This window comes from Gymnoscopelus microlampas (genome assembly GCF_963454915.1).
Source record: "Gymnoscopelus microlampas genome assembly, chromosome: 9".
Classification (NCBI taxonomy): Eukaryota; Metazoa; Chordata; class Actinopteri; order Myctophiformes; family Myctophidae; genus Gymnoscopelus; species Gymnoscopelus microlampas.
The window spans coordinates 28,072,896-28,093,271 of NC_139946.1; the positions used below are offsets into that span (position 1 = coordinate 28,072,896).

At 41.5% G+C, this 20,376-nt stretch overlaps 2 protein-coding genes across 3 annotated transcripts in view; both read right to left on the bottom strand.

Moving 5' to 3' along the window:
* Positions 1–15,804, bottom strand: part of ryk (receptor like tyrosine kinase) — a 55,380-nt gene extending 39,576 nt beyond the window's left edge. For both annotated transcript variants that reach the window (XM_084066287.1, XM_084066286.1), the window contains exon 1: positions 15,098–15,804. In XM_084066287.1, the coding sequence (XP_083922413.1) occupies positions 15,098–15,356 (259 nt within the window). In that variant the 5' untranslated portion in view covers positions 15,357–15,804. The remainder of the gene's footprint in view (positions 1–15,097) is intronic.
* A 2,164-nt stretch (positions 15,805–17,968) lies between these two features.
* The window catches only part of sned1 (sushi, nidogen and EGF-like domains 1), a 43,462-nt gene continuing 41,054 nt past the window's right edge, over positions 17,969–20,376 (bottom strand). Inside the window, exons 28-30 of the mRNA XM_084067193.1 lie at positions 20,025–20,112; positions 19,208–19,287; positions 17,969–18,980 (exon numbers count right to left, since the gene is read on the bottom strand). Coding sequence (XP_083923319.1) covers positions 18,937–18,980; positions 19,208–19,287; positions 20,025–20,112 — 212 coding nt within the window. The 3' untranslated portion in view covers positions 17,969–18,936. The remainder of the gene's footprint in view (positions 18,981–19,207; positions 19,288–20,024; positions 20,113–20,376) is intronic.

Consider the following 20,376-nt stretch of genomic DNA (forward strand, 5'->3'; position numbering starts at 1 on the left):
ATGATACTTGTTGTACAACCGTGGCGCTTGGCAGAAGAAGAAAAAAAGATTCTCACTTTAAGAACATGTCGGTTATTTTCGTTCAGCAACATGGTCATACGACGAAGCATAATTTAGCCCTACTTTTAACTCTAATTTAGCTCTACTTGAAAGGAGACCCACTCAAGACCTAGGTACCTAGCACACTGAGTGCAGTCCATTACAGGCGATAACTAGAGCAGTAAAAAAATGCCCCAAGCTGTGACTCTCCCTTTTATGCTGTGTTATGGCATAGCAAAGGCCAACACTGGCCCAGTATGGAGTGGTGGAGAAATTAAAGAGTGAAGCGGAACTAAAGGCCGACAGTTAAACTGATGGTGTAAAATTGAAATGCTGTGGCTTTGGCTTGATGGAAACATAAAAGATTTTCCAATGAGCAACTTGAAATGTGAACCAAATTGTAAGTGCACACACTGCATTGTGGGCAATCTGAGACATCTTTGCTTCCGATAAAAGACAACAGCAACATCCTGGAGATCTCTGGATATCTCTGGATAGTCTGCGCTTCAATACTGACCAGATCGTTTTTCAACAAAACGTGAAGCCCTGCTGTATCATTGATCGTGTACAAGATGTATGACTTGCATTACGATGTCCGTTCATGTATGCCTGTCAACTGTAGTGTAAACGGACACAGGCGATGCATCTGGGATAATAAATCTAGCCCACATCGTGGGCCTCAGCAGGTAGAACGTAAACACGGAGTGTTCTCTTGCAGTCCCGCGGATCACGTTGCAGGCAACGAGGTAGCAGAACAAAAGGTGGTGGTGGCCAGGTGGCACGGCCAGCACAGGTAGAACAAAGACCCTCCTGTGCACCGAGTCCCACCGTGCCTCCCCGAAGCCTCCATCTCTGAGCGCCCGGGAGATAAACACTCCCCCTGGCCTGTGGCCTCTCGCGGAGGAGATACTGGCCACATTAATGGGGGGGAGGGGGCCTGTCTCGAAACCCTATCAACTGGAAACTCCAAACAAATCCTTGGGCAAGAGGCAGGGAGTGCGGCTAATGCAGCGGAGGATCCCATGGTCTTGGGTTTCATGGGGACGCTATCCACTCATTTATACCTGGTTGCACGCCGGTGTCGTGCACGGAAAATAGCAGATCTACAACCTCACAGCGCGTCGCAGTGCAATGCATTGTGAGCTTGTAGATCGCAATTTTTGGTGCGCAACACCGGCGCCTAACCAAGTATGAATCACCATTGATTGACAAACGTGAAAGCCGAAGAGAGGCCTGCTTTTTGTCCACAACTGAACTTGCAGATGTGGGGGTCTGCTTGACCCCACCCCGTGTTAAAATGGATGAGGATGGGCTAGTAGTTTTCAAATTTGTTAGGTCACATCCCATGTCCAGTAAACATGTTTTTCATTTCAAGACGAGGATAAGACTCAGAGGAGCGATTTATCACCACTGCTCTGTAACGCTACAGTAAGGTTAGTCGTGGCCATCAGATTTTCCACTGGGAAAGTGTGCTGTCAGCCAACATGTACAGGAATATTTTAGTTTTTCAGAGAAAATATATACCTACAGTATATAAAACCTACACAGCCTCTCTCTCTCTCCTTGTCAAGCAAATACTGAAGGCAAAGCAATATATTCTGATAAAAGTTTTTTCAATGAAAAGGGATTTTGCTCACGTAAACAAAAACCAGCGCTTGTCCTTGTGATTCAGTTGATTTGTGCATGTAGTGTGTCGAGTGGTCGAGTAGTGGCCAACCTCTAATAAAACGCCAGTGAACGTGTCATATTTCAGCAAAATAGCCTAAACATCTTCTTTTTCTCCTTTCCAGCAGACATCTGGTTAGAAATGGTTTATCAGTGTGTCAAAGACACAACCGCTGCTTCTCCCACCATTAAAAGAAAAACCTCAGCAAATGTTCCATCCATCCACAGCCAGCAGCGGGGAGAGTCATCGTTTGTGAAAACTGAAATTTTAACAGTCAAATGGGATGGGGGAAACTTGGACATCATATCCATGCTGATGCGTTGAAATATAAAAACGACAGACCTGTAGGGACGCAGGCAGCAGCACGCGTCAAACTGTAAAAATGATAACCCAACAGTGTCATCTCAGCTGCAGTCTAATGCCAGGCTGTCTCAATATGAAAGGGAGATGTGTTCTGTTATTTTAACAAATAGAGAACTGAGCCACTAATGGATGTTTTATAGTCAGTGACAACATACCTTCGCCTTAGCCTAGATGTTCCACGCCTTAGTATAAGATGTTATTAAAGCTCCTTGCCCTTTATTTGTTGGCAAGATATTCATATACTGGATTTTGAGCTTTTGACTGGTAAAAAATTAAATAAGGAAATTACAAGCCAACGGAAATCCTGATAGCTGGTCACACACCAGCAATAGTATAACTTATCATTAAGTCATCAGCAAATAACACTGTTGCAGCTTTCAGCTGCCTCTGTGGAATGTTTAGTTCACAATTGGTTGAAATTACACAATGGTTGCAATGGTCCAGTGGTAGCCCAACTCTATCTGGGGCCAGATGTATGAAATGCATACACATAACAGTGATGCAAATGCTACTTGACATGCACCGTTTGGGAGTAATAAATAAACTTGATGTGCTTACCTCCTCCATGCAAACTAACATGCAGTAATCAACATATGTGAGAACAATAATATCAGTGGAATGGAACTAATTGAGTGAGGGATGTAGTATGTACTAAACACAACACTTGAAGCATTATTTCTGCTGCTGTAATAATTTGCCATTAAACATTTTCTTTTTTTGGAGGCATACTTCAGGTGTGAGTGGGGGGTTGTAAGGAATCAGATTTATCCTCGGTAGCATGTAAAGAATTCCACAGAGGGAATTCTACACTGGCAGCCACACTCCAATCTTTGCAGGTGGCGAGCAGGCGAGAAGCAAAAAAACCCGAAAGATTAGCTCCAACCTGCTGTGGTTGATGTGGGTTGGTGTGCATAGTAACAGAAAAACACTTTCAGATGTTACTTGACTTCCAGGTCAACATCACAGCACAGAAAAGGATGGGCATGAAGGACTGGGTCAGCAGGGGTTAAAGGTCAATCATAATGGAGTCCATGGACAACCATGATGCAGAAAGTTCTCCGTAGAAAAAAAAAAAGGAAAATGGCAGCTAAATTTTAACGGCAGCTTTGGTGCAAAAGACATCAACAATAACAACAAAAAAGAAGCAAAGCTTTAATGCATTCCACATTGAGGAGAAAAACACCCCAGTAAGTCACCATCTCAGAGCTTTTCCTTCACCAACTTCAAAGAAACCATACATCAGCTCTCCTCTTTTATTCTGCCGAATGCCTCGAGGGCAGAGGAGGATGCAGGGAAGGAAAGATAATCTGAGTGCGACTGTCTGCCGCTGTCTTCCCATTATGAGCGTCTCATTGAGGCCTGCTTGCCGCCGAACGGGGGCACCTTGGTTTACTCAACAAATAGCAAACGGTTTACTGAACAAACAGAAATACGATTAGCTGTTTGTGGCAGGATGAATTCACCTTGAGGCTGAATGCAGGCGCGTCTAAGTGGCGTTTGGCGCACCCCCTTCTTCTAGTCTAAATTTGGGCCATGTTTTCATGTGGGCAGCTCGTGAATACAGCTATGTGAATATAGCAGCGGCTTGAATGCCTTGGCTATGTATGAAGGAGGTCAAGGGTTTGTAAGGGATGGTAGAAACTAAAGCAAGATGGTGGATCGTGATGGATAAAGGCACTTTATTTGTGCTCCGTTTTGGACACAATTCTAACTGCACGTGCTTTAGAAATAACTGGCGTGCCGTTAATTCCCCCGCTTCCTCTAATGTTTTTCTCATTTCCTCCATTTCCTTTAGAATAGAATTAAATCACTTATCATTTAAAACACTGACTGAAAAAAAAAACGTGGATGTTATTGCAATAAAGCGCATAGATCCTAAATCCAGAGTGTTAATTTAACTCTTGAGTGTATACATTTACCGTAGTTAACATACCAAATTTAGACGTGCAGTAGTATCTTGACTGGCCTTTTCTGTACAGTTTACCCTGGAGCACGGAATGAAGCTTTTTTCTATTTATAAAAAAGCCATACGATGCTGAAATAGCCACATTGTACCACGCCACAGTGGGTCCCATGTTTCTTTAAGAATATCCATCTTGCGGCCTTCCTATTTCGACAAAAGACCGGCAACTGAGAAGGGTTTACGGAGAGAACAAAGACTACTGTACACCCCAAAATTGAAAATCACTGACTACAGATTTAATCGGAGAGGGCAACGCACTATAAATGGGTTCTTGTTTGACAGAATCTCCAACCAGCTTGGACAATAGATTTGTGAGAACCAGGCTCCCCCATTCAACCACAGAATCCTTGGTGAGTGGCATGAAGGGCATGAATACACCTGTCAATCACCCTGCCACCGTTCACAGGCTCTTTTCAGCGCTTTGAGGAAGGGAGGAAGGCTGGTTAGCTGAGAACACGCTATGCTCTTCCTGATGCACCAGGGATTTTTCACATTATACATTTTCTTCTCATTAGGCCCTAAAATGTTATATGGCAGACCTTACAACACATATTTAAACGCAAGAACACAAGCCTAAAGTAGTGCCATGCCTTCTGCATAAGGAGTCACAATGTTACGGAGAAAACTACCAAGTTTACAGGGAAATGCCTAGCTAATTCTGCCAAAACAACAGTCAAAGCAATCACGAGCAGCAAGGGCAGTCAACATGACTGGAAAAGACATACAGCACGTTTGTGCTGAGCGGCAACACAAGCGACACTGGGTGAGTCGTGTCGTGCGGGGAGTCGGGGACCAGACCAAACAGGCTTTTCTCAGTGCTCGCTTTCCACCGAGCAAATTTCCTCGGAGCAAAGTTTGGGATCTATTGCGCTGATGAATCTTCCGTGGAAAAGCATGCTGAAACAGGCCATTATTATAGGCCAACACAGCAAACACACACACAGCATATACAGAAAACGTTTTCACGCTATTTTTACCCCACTCCTCATCTTCTCAAGACGTCAATGTGAAGAGGAAATGGAGAGGGTGAGCAAGCCCTTCACTATTTGTGAGACCATATGACACAGCTAAGACATTGGGTCTTCTGAATGATTACTGAGGCTTTCCTTTAACTTATGAGAGCAGGGGGGGCTCCATGGTGCTGGCAAGCAGAATGGTATTCATTTCAATACATTTTTAATCAGTACATTTATTTTACACTGTGTTCAACAGAGATGAGACTACCTGCTGGGGCGTGATTCGGTCAGTCAACATTCTTTCCAATAGCTTAAATCATAGACTCGGTCTCTGGTCAATGACTATGGCCAACAAACTGTGACAAAAAGACGCATGCTACCATTCATTATTGTATCCACAAAATGTGTAGCCTATCTTTGTCTCCGCCAGGCTGAAAGGCATGGCCGATTTGCACCCCGTCTGTCTGTTGGTCCGTCCGTCCGTGATGAGCTAATCTCCGGCACCGTTGGCTTGATCGCAACAAAACTGTGCACTCACTCCTTGGATCACGCAAATTGGTACACATTATCTAGTCATTAAACGAAACAGGTCTTTCAGATTTTTCATATTCCATCCTGATTGGCTAAGATTGGCTTCCAAAGTTTGCAGGAGTGCTCCGTTTTTAACAAAATGCCTCAAATCATGAACACAGCGTGCAATTTCCGTTTTTCTTTTTCTTCAAATCAGCCTCATGGTGGCGCTATAACAGCAGGCCGATTTGTGTTTGTACCTATGACGGCACCGACCTGTGTAAAACTTTGTATGCACACTCCAAGGACAAAGGAAAAACCTTTACCTTGCATCTCCCTTTTATAGCGCCACCAGGAGGCCGACTTAAGTAAAACACATTATTTGATATTACTGCTTCAGATTTTATCTAACTTTCACGCAAATCGGTACACATGATCTCTATAGTCATGTGATCAAGACGGATCTGTTAGATTTTTCATATTCCATCCTGATTGGCTAAGATTGACCTAAGATTGACGAGATCTAAAGTTTGCAGGTGTGGCCCCTTTTGAACAAAATACAGAAAAACATGAACGCAGCGTCCGATTGCAGTGAAACTTTGCATGCACATTTGCACTACGTTGAAGAACAAATGCTACCCTTTTAACATTGCCCTATTATAGCTCCATCAGGAGGCAGTTTTTCTAAACTTTTTTTTATATTACACCTACAAATGTTGTCCAAACATCACGCAAATCGGTACACATTATTAGAATCAAGCCATCCAGGGTCCTGGTGAATCATGACCATAAAACGTTTGATTATGTGAAAAAACTTTTTTGAAAACGGCAAAACAAAGGGTATTTATTAAATATTTTATGGTCATGATTCACTGCGATGGAACTGCGATGCCCTATTTCTAACATTGCTGGCCCACAATAACCTACCTAACCTGGCGGAGACCTGTGCTCCGAGGAGCACTTTTTCTTGTTTGAACTATCACCACTGGGCCAAAGAACCCTATGAAGAAGACCCCAGTTTGGAACAGATAAACAGCTGCCTTTGCTACCATGCTACTTAACCAGAGCATTCTACAAACTCGTATACATTTAACAAACTGTTTTATGGTTTCTTGATAGGATTACCTATGTAATGTGTAGTGTGATTATCTACTATACACAGTATGTAATGTGTAGTATGCAAAAAGTATTGGTGACACAGCCTGTCCAGAGACAGAAATGAACTGGACTGAAACCAGAAGGATCAGAGCTGAGCTGATTATAAAACCATGGCACTGACTGAGGCAGAGTTAGAACATTAGCGTAGCTGCAGTACAATTGCAGATCTGGCACCGCACCGCAGACTTGGGCCCCTAGTCGAGGAGACGCAGCAGAACAGCGACTGGGGGGAGGGGGACGCAGGTGGCGAGGAAGTAGGGAGGAAGGTTAAGAAAGCAACTTCTGACACAGCAGAAGATTTGTGGGACAGACAGATCACCAGCCATTAGTCCCATGTGCAAAAACAATCATGGATATACTGCTTGTACTTCACCAGCCCAGAGACGAACAGACAGTACCAAACCCCCCCCATCCACTTCAACACTTCATCCATGTCCCTTTCCTCTACCTTTTCCCCTGTTCTCCCACAGGAGCAACGCTGGTTGGTAAAGATATCAAAATGAATGGTGCGTGAGAGGAAAAAGCAGAACAAAATTAGAACAATCCCTCTGCTCACTCTGAACTTAAACAGCCATAATACCCTATTGAGGAAAATAATCTGTCTATAATGTCTCTATTACTAATCATATTCATAATATATATAGGCCCACCTTTATATTCATTATGCAGAGAACACTCGGGACAGACTGTTTCTTCAACATCTACATGACATGACCATCTGCTGATTCTCAGCTGGCAATTCTGGCTCAACAAGTTAATATCTTTCTGCTATCCTCTGAGCACTTTCAGACACTTTTTTGCTTCCTACCAGAGCCAACATGGTCACGTATGTCACACCCTAATATCAAGGTGTAGCACAATGTCTGACACGTTTGACGGATATTCTGAAAGCTTCATATACACAGTACACCATAGTGAGTGTTGCAACTAGTACACTTTTTGAGCCTTGAAACTACTGTAATGCACACATACCACATAGAAGGTACAACATACTGTATGTCTGTATACTGTATGTGATTTAATGTCAGTAGGAGTTCTAAAATTCTAAGCATATCCTCAGCCAATTCAAAAGGACTACTTTGCAGTGAAAAAGAAAATATTGAAGTTCTCAGATATAGTGTTTCCTATTAATTAAATGGCATATATTTCATATCTAGAAGCAACTTCATATAGTAAAGTTTAAATTATGCGTGTTTAAAGGTGTTAAATAGAAAAAAAATACTCTAATTAGGAACTGGACTTTTAAAGTTGGTTAAGCTTTTTTTCCCCTTTCTTTTTTTTTTATCTTCCTTCATAGCAAGATCTATGTATGGTAAAATAATTCTATCCATTTCCTTCACTCCTGCAAAGAGAGCTAACAGATCCCATGTTCCCATCCTGAGTAATGCAAGCCTAAACTCCTCTGCTGTATGCTTTGGAAAACAATCTTATGAGATTACATTCCTTTTTTGTCAACAGGAGGCAGCATGTGTTGAAGTGTGTGTATGTACAGGACTAGTAGCAGGGCACCCTGCCAATGGCAAATCCACTGCTCTCTTCAAAGGCTCCAATTTGGGATTAACACTCAAAAGAATGACAGCCTTTTAGAGGCTCGAAGAAAAATGAAATTATTTTTTTTTTTAAATACCTTAAACAATTTTGCTACACAGCCCATTTATGTTCAACAAATCTGACATTGCAAAGTCAAGTCATATATACAGAACAGACTACTGTTATTAAAAAACTGTCTGTAAATGTACCAGAGTAGCAATGCCTGAAGAACAGAAGCCCCCCTTGGCCAGGGGGGATTCAGCCCTTTGGCTGAATGATAAATGTTTGGTTTCCCATGGAGGACACGGGTTCGACGAACCCAGGTGGGAACATAAACATGGCGTCTATCCAAATACACCGGAGAGAGAGTCTGAATTAACTGCAATATCAAGTAGCATTTGACACAAGCAAATAAAGTTTGAAAATGATGACATGGCAAATCAGATCCCTTCAGCTGGACCTCTGAAGAGACAAGTACCCTGTGAGGGTAATTTAATATACATATTAAAACATTTGACATCCAATTGTCACCAAACGCAAAATCCAGAAACATTGCTCTGTCTAAGAGTGAGACAATAAATTACCACCCTCCCTTGGGTCCTTGTCCAAGTTGTCTGGGTTTTCCAGTGTATATGTTACTGTAATGTTGATATTTGGCCTGATTCCCTGACTCCTAAAAGTTAATCTCTGCACTTGTGTTGGATGAAGGTAAGCAGAGTCACACAAGGCTGCTAAGACCCCTGCTGCTTTCAATATCACTGTTTGTTTTAGTTGCCGGCTGCAACAACTCATGTGAAGGTTGTTCTAAGACAAAATCCTGACGATTAAACCAGAAAAGTTGTAATTCCTCCTAGTCATAAGAAACTGCCACCCAAAACATTCCATACCAGGGCCTATAGGCTATTGAATCAAATTTAAAGAGCTTGCAGGTGTTGCAGGATTTACATGGTAGGGTGCAGAATAGTGCAGACTAGAGTTATGACCCATTGTACTTAACAGTCTGTGATAGGCATCTAAAATACATCAATAAGTAGGTTATAGCGTGACATAAAAGCATGATATATTTCCCCACATGCTCATTAGGTTCATGACAATCATGAGCCAACTTAAATATGTCTGAAGTTCTATTGTGTCATTTAACTTTTGTCAACAAGACAGGGACCGAACCTGAGCCTGATATCAGGCAGGACAAAGAGGGCCTCTCTGGATTCCTTTACAGAACAACAACAAATGCACAAACAGTAGGTCTCTATAGCAGATCCACTCCCCAGCTGCTGTTGGCATCTTGAAGATGACGCTGGTCTTCCTACCCACCAACTTGTAGGCTTTAAAAAATGTTTGCTGCCGCACTGCCATTGTATTATGGCAGGGTTTCTGTGTCCATGGCATGCATACTTTTATAGCCACAATGTAACAGTCGGGTACTAGGACATTTCTCCACACAGCCTGGGGGGGCTCTGAACAAAACCTCAAGAGAGGCCCTGGCCGGCATACACAGGAGAAGATCAAAAAACTTCATCAAAGACTGCTATATGGGAGAAGACAAAGTGGGTCTACTTTAATAACTGTTACATTACAGAGACATGCAGGGGGAGGGAAGAGCAAAATCAGCAAATGGTTTCTTTTTAAATTAGTAAAAAAAAATCCTTTATGCTGTCGTCACAAGTATTACCGTTTTGTACTTTAAAATGTGGTACTTTTAAAAAGGTTATCTTGGGAATCTGCTCACCATCGTTGATTTCCAGAGGCAGCAGCCCAAAAAAAGATTTTTGCGAACTTATTAACACATTATTACTGCCGACATTGGTTGTAATTCATACTAGTAGCACACAAAAACGGTAGCCAAAGACAAAGATGTGCAAGAGTGACCAGTTACTTTGCGCCCAGGGACACATAAAGAATGCATCATCCTGTCACATGCCAGGTGATTCATTTGACAACTATGACTGCCCTTATTGGGCATATCCTACTAGGAGTTGAAGAAAATTCTCAACTGTCTGCCACATTGAATGAACATTTCTCAGTTTCTTGACTTAAGCATCTTCTGAAAGCCAAGGCTTCTGCTTCAGAAATGTTTAAAATGTTAAATTTGCAAGGACCTTCCAATAGTTTGGACCTGGTAGAATACTTAGAAACCGAGTTGGCAGTCAAGGCTCAGCCCACAGACCAGATCTTGTCTGATTCGGCTGTAGACAATCTCAGCACAAATACAAAATGAACAGGGAAAAAAATATGCAAGGTAGTCTATCTCACTGGAGTCTGTAAAATTACTCAAACTGCTCCTGAAAAACAAGAAAACATGGCTGCAGATTAAAATCTGTAAAAAGAATTTACAGAGCCTTGGGGACCCCAGAGAGAGGAAGAGGAAACGTCTGAGAGGGATAGGATGAACGCATCAAGTCCACTGAAGCCAGGGTTTGAGTTTGTTTTATAATTAAATTGCTTATTTTTCATATCAAGATGCAACTGTATGCTGTGTGAGTAATAAATGTGCTATGCCTTGGCTGTTACCGGAAGACAGTACCACCTAGGAATTTAACATCTTATGAAGCTGATTGAGAAAGAAAAAAAAAGTCTTCCAGGTGAAAGGCAAGTATTTATCATGTATGTACAACTGTACATATCTTCCTGTTTTGAGTGCTTTAATGATGAGCCTCTCGCCAGCCACACACAACTCTATCTTCGACAGGCATGGGGTGGCACTCGAGACTGCGCTATCATATTGCATATTGTCTTCGGTGACCCCGTTTCAAAAAGCCCCAGTCCTTAAGACACAGAACAAATAGCTACTGACAAAGACTGGAACCAAAATGGCCTCATCCATGTATTTTGTTATGGGGGGAACACATTAGATGCAAATTCCAGAGAACAGTTGAGGAAGAAAAAATCCATAGCTCTATTAGAAAGTTGCATACAATACATACGATCCTCTTGATTTGAGTTAGGACATCAAAGGCCTGGACAACAAACAAAACAGTCTTTCTACACTCTGTTTGACAGGGCTGTATGATAGAGTATGGGGATGGCGAGCACAACTTCCTGTATAAACAGAAAAAGTACCTTGTCACACTGGATAACAATTGTCACACACATCTAGGATTTTTAGCCCAGCTGCTGGTAAAAGGCGATGTCAGACTGTCCATCCACCACTTTGGTCCCTCCCAAACAACAAAAACTACTGGTGGGACTGGCATCGAATCGTGAAAGATGAACGATTCGGTGAGCCCATGGGCTCTCCTCTAGCACCACCCTAACACCAAGATATCTCAAAATCAAATGGGATTGCCATGAAACTTGCCGAGTGCACTGATGCTCCTCAGAACCATAATGCTGTGAGTGACCCTGTGACCATTCCATGAGCGTAGCACCATCCTCAAACCAATGTCAACTATGCAACACAAGAAGGTATCTAAAGGCATAAAGCTCTTAGGGTTCTAAGGATGCAATGTTGGTCGCTTCAAACCACTTGGTATTGTTGGGGGAAAGGAACAGCACAGCATCAAGGGGTCGCTTAGCTAGCAAGGCTTTAACACTGTCTTGTTTTTTACAAAATGAATACAGATGGCAGGTTTAAAGAATGATAGGATACACATTTAACAAACTAATTCTGTGCAAATTATCTCGATCAGATGCTTTGAAAGTTTTATAGTGAATCATTTGTTACCAACCCCCTGGTCTGCGAGAAGCTGCTTACACCCAAGCTTCTTTTCTCGAGGAAGAAATTGTACGTTAGTGCTTCTTCTAACCGTTTATTAGTGCACTGGGACTCACACTGTTAATGACTAGTTTCAAACTGCACCTCCCTCAGTCATGACGTTAAACCCTTTATTAACAACTCATGACCAATCACGGTGCTGCTCTGGCTGTGCCCCAGTAGGAAGGCTATTAGTCTGTGTACAATCAGAACACAATCATTAATTCAACCGTTGTCAAAACACACCTGAACTTACAATACCCCAATCATAACAGAAGTCTGTGCCTTTTGAAAATCTAGAGTGGCCATGCAACAGTGGCTCATTTTTATGATCTCAAATTCAGCATGGGGTTTGAAAATATAATGTACTTTAATCTCTCTTAACTATTTCCTTCTGTGGGCACGCAACACAACCAAATTGTATAACAGCCTTGACCTCAATTACAGGCCTAAACTATTTGTTTTATACTGTCAGATTGACTATGAAAATAAAGGAAACCCAGAGAATATGTGCCTTCACAGAACACTGAGCCTCCAAGGGCTGACAAAACATCTCAGATGCGATGCGGCTTGGCATAAAAGCATGAAGAAATCTGTTTTAGGGATGCAACACCATTTTCCCACAAGAGATCCCATCATTTAGTGTTTGGTTGATGGTGGAAAACACTGTCTCAGGCGCCACTCTGAATCTCCCATAAGTGTTCAATTAGCCTGAGATCTTGAGAACTAAATGAGACATAGTTTAAATCATTGTTATGTTCAAAAAAAAACACCCAGAAACCACTCACTCTATTGATGCTAAGGGGAGGGGGGGGGTATTAGTTTAAAAATACTTTGACTGTTGTATTAGCTAGTGTTTACACAGTTTAGTGGGGGCGTTGGCGAGGGCAAGATAAAGTTGGTTGAGTCCATATTACACAAAATAATAGCTTTGTTATGGTAGCTACAATGATCTATGGCCAGTGAGTATTTCAACATCTGGTTGGCAGAACATTTGAAATAGATTGCCCAGTGCCCACAGTAGGTGTGAAATCAACATGGGTCTCAGTCAAAAATATGAAGGCACCATAAAAGCAGTTTCCTTTCTATCATCAATTCAATACAATATATTCTCACGCCATAATAATTGGTGCTGGGACAGGTGTGCTGGCTGTTATCCAGTCTGTGAGCAGTGAGCATTAGTAGGGTTGTCAGAAATGTAATGCAAATAGAAACAAAATGTCCAAGTCCAAGATCATCACGGTAATCCTTCCAATACATTAGGTTTAAGTAGTTGAGTTGCTGTGCAGCCATCATGACAAAGGCCTTTTAATTGTATTCACATTTCTCCTGACACATATTGAGTGCCTGGGACTTACTCTTTTTACAGTTCAGAAATTAAGCTGTTGCAAAAGGATTCTGTTCCAATATAGCTAATTTAAAAGCCAAATATTCAGAATTCCATCCTGACATGTAGTGGTCTAACTAACTCAACCTAAAGGCGTCTGATGGTTCAATAAATGGTGGCAGGACAATGGAGCATTTCCTGCCACATCAGGACCACAACATCTCTGGGCGATCACCATCATCCCAGGATGCATTTCATTCCTCAGGGGAAGACTGAACAAATGACTACAATGTTATGGGCATATAATTAGTTGCAGCCATATCCCAAGGCTGTCTACATAACCAGATATACATCCAATTAAATACAGTTCTAAAACAGCATCTCAGACAGTTTTTCCCACCTCTATCACATAGATAGGTTGATGAGCCCATATTGCTCACTCACAGTCTGAGTTGTGATATCACAATGTCTATGTTATCAGTGATTGGAAGACAGAGGGAACCAAAACTCCTCCAGCAGTGGGTCAAATCGTCAGTGAGTAATATAATTGGAGGTCATTTACACAAATTCTTCCTTAATTTCGGCCATAGTCTGTGATTTTTTGGATACCATGATGGGGCTATGTCCCTTGCTGGTCTGGAAATGTCATTAGGTATAGCTTAATTTGATATCAAGTTCCGTATGGGGGATTAAAAGTCTGTTGAATGTACAAACCTACAAGAGAAAGACTGATTTTTTTTATATAGTAGCCTTACAAGGTTGGCTCAGACCACAGTAGGCCATATTCTTTCTCTCACAAATGGTCGCTGTCTAAAAATCATATGCTTCTTATTACAGCAACAAGTTACTTAAAACCCAGTTTTTTTCAAATGTTCTTCTTAAATCCCCACCATTACATTTCTATAGGCTACAACTACAAGTTAATTTCGCTGCTATCCATGTTGCCATGGAGACTGGCATCAACACACACCGAACACAAGGAAAACATTAATTGGATGACATGGATTAAGCTCAAGGCATGGAACACATGTAGTCCATATCCTATCAAGACTGGAACTTAAACCTGGCCTGACAATGGTCTACTTGTTTAGACCAGCTGTGGGTCAGGAGTCAGGAGGACCGATTGTATCAGTTCAAGATCAATTATAACATTGCAATTGTCTGTCTGTTTGTCTGTCTGTGCGTGTGTTCAATGCATTTTCGTGATTGTTTAGGAGTATTTGCAGCCATTAGGTTTCTTGAATTACTGATAAAAGAAAAATGAAGCCCCACAGCTTACTGCCATTAGTTTTTGAGGTACTACGAGCTATGACCTTAGACCTTGCTAAAATCCATCCACCTCTTCCCCTCCTCCTTCCAACAGACATGCTGCCTGCCTGGTCCACGGTGACCCAGCAGGCTGACACTTGGATAAGATAAAGCCAAAATAAATGACATCACCCATCCCAGGCTTCCTCACTATCAGTTAACAAAAATACTAAAAAACCATTAGCATCAGTAGAGTTTGGAGAAAGTAGAACCAGTGAGCAGATTTGCACCAGGAGGGGGGTAAAACAAAATCAACATAATGATAATAATAAGTTCATTTGATGCTGCTGGAGTAGTAGCGGTAATAATAGTAGTAGTAGTAGTTTAGTGCAGTGGTTCTCTTTAGGGTTAGGGTTAGTGGAATAGTAAGTGGATTCTAGGCACTATCTGGGTTCCTTTAGGGAGTCTAAATAGACCCTTACAAGTCTGTAACTCTGACAGTGTGGGGGACCAAATGGACCCGTTAGGGTTAAGGGGAGACCTTGAAATGTAAAAAAGTTTGAGAGCCATTGGTATAGTAGACTGGACACGAAAATACACACAGAGCTATGCTCGGGTTCTCCTCCAGAGTCCTCCTCCTTACCCAAAAGCTTCTTGACTTCCTCCACACTCATGTATATGTTGACACTGGGGCGGTTGTTGTTATTGTTGTTGTTATTGCTGATGACGCTCGTCGTAGGGTCACTGCTGGGGGGGTTGTTGAGGCAGACGGCCCCCTCCAGCAGCAGCAGCAGCAGCAGCAGGGGCAACAAGAAGCAGAAGAAGCCCCCCGGTCTGAGGGGCCAACAACCGTCACCTCGGGACTCAGACGGGCTGCCAGAGCACCGAACCAACCCCAACATAGCAGTTGTCGTCTGGCTCAACTCTTCCTCGCTTGGTCTCTGTCTGTCTCATCCGTATCTAAAGTCGACCCCCGACGGCGACATTACTATGTAGTCGCGCTTTGTTTCCCCCCTTTGTTTTCTTGTTTTACTCCCGTTTTCACTTGAAAGTGTTTTCTCCCTCCCTCCCTCCTTTCCTCCTCCTCTGTGCTTTTAGCTCGACACTAGCTAGCCGGGCAGGGCTAACTTTCAGTCGGGCTAATAGAGCGTCCAGACCGTCAAACCAAACCGCCGGGTTTAAATGTGAATGAGATTGTTTTAGACTCGGTTCGGAGAGACGCCAGACATCCACGAGGCTTATCGTAACTCCTGCCAGCGGAAAAAGTTGGGGGAAATATCCAAAAAATGTGTTTCCAAAAGTATAGTGCGGCTGCTAACACATCCAGCTTTCTCCCTCCATGGTCCTCCTTCCTCCGTGTCTTTCCTTCTTTACTATCCCACTTTTCATTGGAGGGAGGGAGGGGGGCGCAGCGTTGCCAGGTTTTGAGAAAGAAACAAGCGACCAGCTCTATGAAAACAAGCACAAAAGAAGCGAGCCCTTCGCCCTTTAAACCATTGCTATTTGGGCAAATCAAATCTTGAAAGATTTTTTTTTAAATTAAAAAACATTTTAACAACACAAATCTTGTATAAAATGTTTCAGATGGGGGTCCGCAGACAAATACATATTAATTTGGCGGTCCTTGACTTGAAAATGTTTGAGAAACACTGGTTTAAACAACATTAGATATGGAAGCCCAAATAAGCAATTACACTTAGAAACAAGCCAAAAAAAACGCAACCACCAATATTTACGAGCAACTTTACTTTACAGAAAAACAAGCTTATAATAAGCGGACATGGCAACGCTGATTGGAGGGAGGGGGGCGCTGCTCTGACGACAGCAAGCAGCGGAGCCGACGTTGCTCGCCAAAAAAAGAACAGATCTACACGCTAATAACGTGTTGCTCCGCGAGTCCGCGGCTTGTTGTCAGCTTGTAGATCTGTTATTTCTTTTGGCGACCGACCCCCCCTTGCGCCAAGAAGCGCCACTCTTCGAATCGTGTGTGTAAAACTGCAGCAAATGAATGGGGTGATTATTATAATCCATGTCATTTGCTCTGAGCAAAATGCCAAATAAGGACATGTATGTTATTTTATTTTTTTCATTAGAGAGGGACAAGTTTTCACAGAAGGTCTTGCTACTCATTTCTTAAAAGGTTTCTATATTTGTCTATTTTGACATGTTGTAATCAACTTCTCAGGAATGTAGGGTAAACCACACACACACACACACACACACACACGCACGCACGCACGCGCGCGCGCAGACACACACACACACACACACACACACACACACACACACACACACACACACACACACACACACACACATGCACTCACAAACTGTGGATGAAAGGCAAGTTTTATGTTTATCTCAAAACACCACAGTAATGTTAACATTTCCTGATGAGTTAGTCTAGTCAATATTGTATCATCCCTTGATTCCCATCCATCCTCCAGGCCTGATATTGCAATTAAAGTAGGGGGGGGGGATAGGCCTACTCTGTTTTTTTCACAGGCCAGGAAACCACATGCTACTTTTCCAAATATAATTTACTTAAGTCATTATCTTGGATGTGGCCATAAATTATCCCCAACAACAGTGCTCAACCACTATTGTGCATTATGCGCAAATACAAGGCTAAAAACAGCGCATTGCCTCAAATGTTTGTGTGTACTGTACTGTAGGCTACTGTACTTCATTGCAGGAGCCTTTAATTGCTTTAGCTGTAATAGTTGCATTTCTCAATAGGGGTTTCAAGGAATGAAAGGTCTGAGAGGAAAGCATGAATGCGGCACTGTATGAAGGACTATCTTATCATACTGTATTCATTTGGGTGGGCTTTCATTTAAAAAATGTAAAAAAAAAATCCAAGGGCTAATCTAAATGAGCTGCATTGTGCTGATTATTAGTAGCTAATTGCATGTTATAGCTATAATCTAACATTTTAATTAAATTGTATTAGATCCTGTGTCAACATGCTATAGGCCAATGTGGAAACAATATTTTAATCCCCTTGTATTTGTCATAATAAAATTCAGTCTTATCGTAGTGTAATCAGTAGGATGATGACCACAAAATAGAATAGCTCCTCAGCTAACCTAAGTTAGTTGTGTTTCATGGCTGCAGGCTCTTGAGACCCAAGCAGTAGAGGTCAAAGAATATGTTCTTATGAAATCAGGAAAAGTCATTAAGAATCAAGCTGATAAAACAATGCTTTTAGATGTTAAAGAAGATCTGGAGTTTCCAGGACCCCAAACAGAAGATAACTTAAGGGTATTTAATATCCAGGCATTAATCTGGGAACCCAGTCGGTTAAAAGCAAAACAAACAAAGCTAAATCTGTCTTTAGAGTTTATCCAGGCATTAACCTAGTTGTATTGTATTGAGTGTGCAAAGTAGGTAAAAAAAACTATTATATCCACCTTGCTGAAAGATGTGTAGACATAAGGATAATACGATTTATAAACAAAAGGTCACAAGAAAAACAAAACAAAAAAGGCTACATTAATTTTAACATTTTTATTATTAAAATATTCACCTACAAAACAGTCTATACACACTATTTACATGAGAGCTAGCAGTGATGTTTGCTTAGAGACAGAGTAATGGTATTTTACACTAAAATGCTGAGAAACTGCTGACTGTTTGCCTGAAGTAACTGTTGAATTTGTTTTAAGTGGTGAATGTGTAGTTTCAAATTTTCCTCGGTGATGTAAAAAAAAAAAAGAATATTAGGACAATCTTAAACAAATCTCCCTGAGGGACAAAGCTGCAATCAAATCTTAAACAATACTTTCCTAATGTGTCAATATGGACATGAATTTGAGGTATATATTAGGTCTAGGCTGAAGCAAGGTAAACTGCACTGGACTATTCATTTGGTCAGAAAATCAGTTGAAACATTCTTTCGACCACTTAACCACATAGAAATTCAAAATTATTTTGAAAATAGCTGATCTACAAGCTCATAACACGTCACGGTGTGCTGCGCTGTGAGCTTGCAGATTGCTTGTTTTCTAAAAATGTTCAAAATATATATATATTTTAAATGTTTCTCAATTTTTCAATTTAGATTTTATTTTTGCCTATAATTAAATGCCCAAAATTGGGCCTTCAGGGTTAAAGTGGTTACATCTGTGGCATCCCATTGATGATTTGATTTCCATTGGTTTCATTGATGTCCTCATGGAGCTTGAAGCTACAGTACAATAAGCTGACCTCAGGCCAGAATAGAGTCTATATGGATATAGTGCTCAATGTAAAACTTGTATCTCCAAAAACTTGTAAAACTTGTATCTTTTTGGTCAATTACTTTAAAATTTGCTGCTAAATTATTTTCAGATTGGTGACAGTATATTTATGAAATTATTCATTAGGTGCATTAGGTGTCATCGACGCTGGGGTGGTGCAACCTGCTCATCTCATAAAATGACCATATCAACTTTTTGATTCAAGTAAATGAAAAACACCAAAAGTGAAGCGCCAAGATTTTCATGCGACATCAACGATTGTCCTTGCATCTGATTCTGAGTGCTCTGGAGAAAGAGACAAAAACACAACCATTACACGATACATTATGATAATCTGTGTAACTGTCTTGAGAAAAGAAAAGCATAATTAGAAGAAAATGATCTTTCAGTTAATTGTCTGTTGAAATAAACCAACTTCAGTTGCTTCCTGGTTGTTCTTCTGGATGTTAAATGAACTGGTATATTTATATATATACGATGATTTGCAATTTATGACTTTGATTATCACTTACTGTGATTTTTCTTGGGAAGAAATGGTTCACAAATCTCCCGATAGCAAACATCCTGCTGTACTTTATACGTCCTTTTGTACCTGTGAAGTGTGAAAAATATGCTTAATGACTTGATTCAAGAGGTTATACAGTACATACATTAAACCACTTAAGCCCTACTGTATATACTTTGTTGTACGTTGTGATGCAACACTTTTACTATACCACCTTTCATTAGAGGGAGGGGGGGGGGGGGTTGCTCTGACGACAGCAAGCTCAAAGCCTACCTTATACTCCGTGTAACAGATCTACAAGCTAACAAATGTCACCTATAATGACATGATCAAAATAGTAATGCCGGGGTTAAAGTGATAAAGCCCCAATTTATATATTTTTTCTACCCCTTTTTTTAAAGATATTTTTGGGGGCTTTTTCTGCCTTAATGTACAGTATAGATGGACAGGAAACAGGGAGAGAGAGATGGGGAGAGACATGCAGCAAAGATTGTCGGGAACGGGACACAAACCCGCGAAGCGCTGTCAGGCTACATTAGAGCCTAAGTGTCCGGACCGCTAGCCAGCGGTCCAGGCCCAATTTATACTTTGAATTCCACCCAATTCTTACACCTGTAAACCTGTGATGTGACAATAAAGATTAGCTATTTTTTAACATTTGTAAACATTTTTGTAAAATGTTGCCTATAATGACATGCCCAAAATAGGGAACCCAAGTTAAAAGTGGTTAACATTCGGGATGCAACATTTAAACAGCATATCATGTCCTGGAGAGTGTATAAGCAAGTCAAGAAGCAGGAGATCCCTGCCTTATGAAGACTTACAGGTAATGACACACTCCACCCTCCCAGACAGGCACGCTCTTTGTCTCAGAGTAGAGACGGGTGCAGGGGTGTGGCACTCGCTGGCACACTGCAAACAAACGGTCACAGGACACAAGATAGAGAGAGATGACAGAAAAATCTCATTTAGTGTGAGGTATGAACACTTTTTTACATACTGTCCTGTCAAGAGAGAAAAATGTGTTGAGGAGTTTATAGGACGAGATAAAGTGGGGAGGAAACTTGGCTCTCCACTCCGGTTGATGGATGGTTTACGGAAAGGAATGTTTAAACAATCTGACTTAGGATGTTTAGGTGAGGAGAGGAGAGAGGCTCGGAGTTATGTGACCAGCGT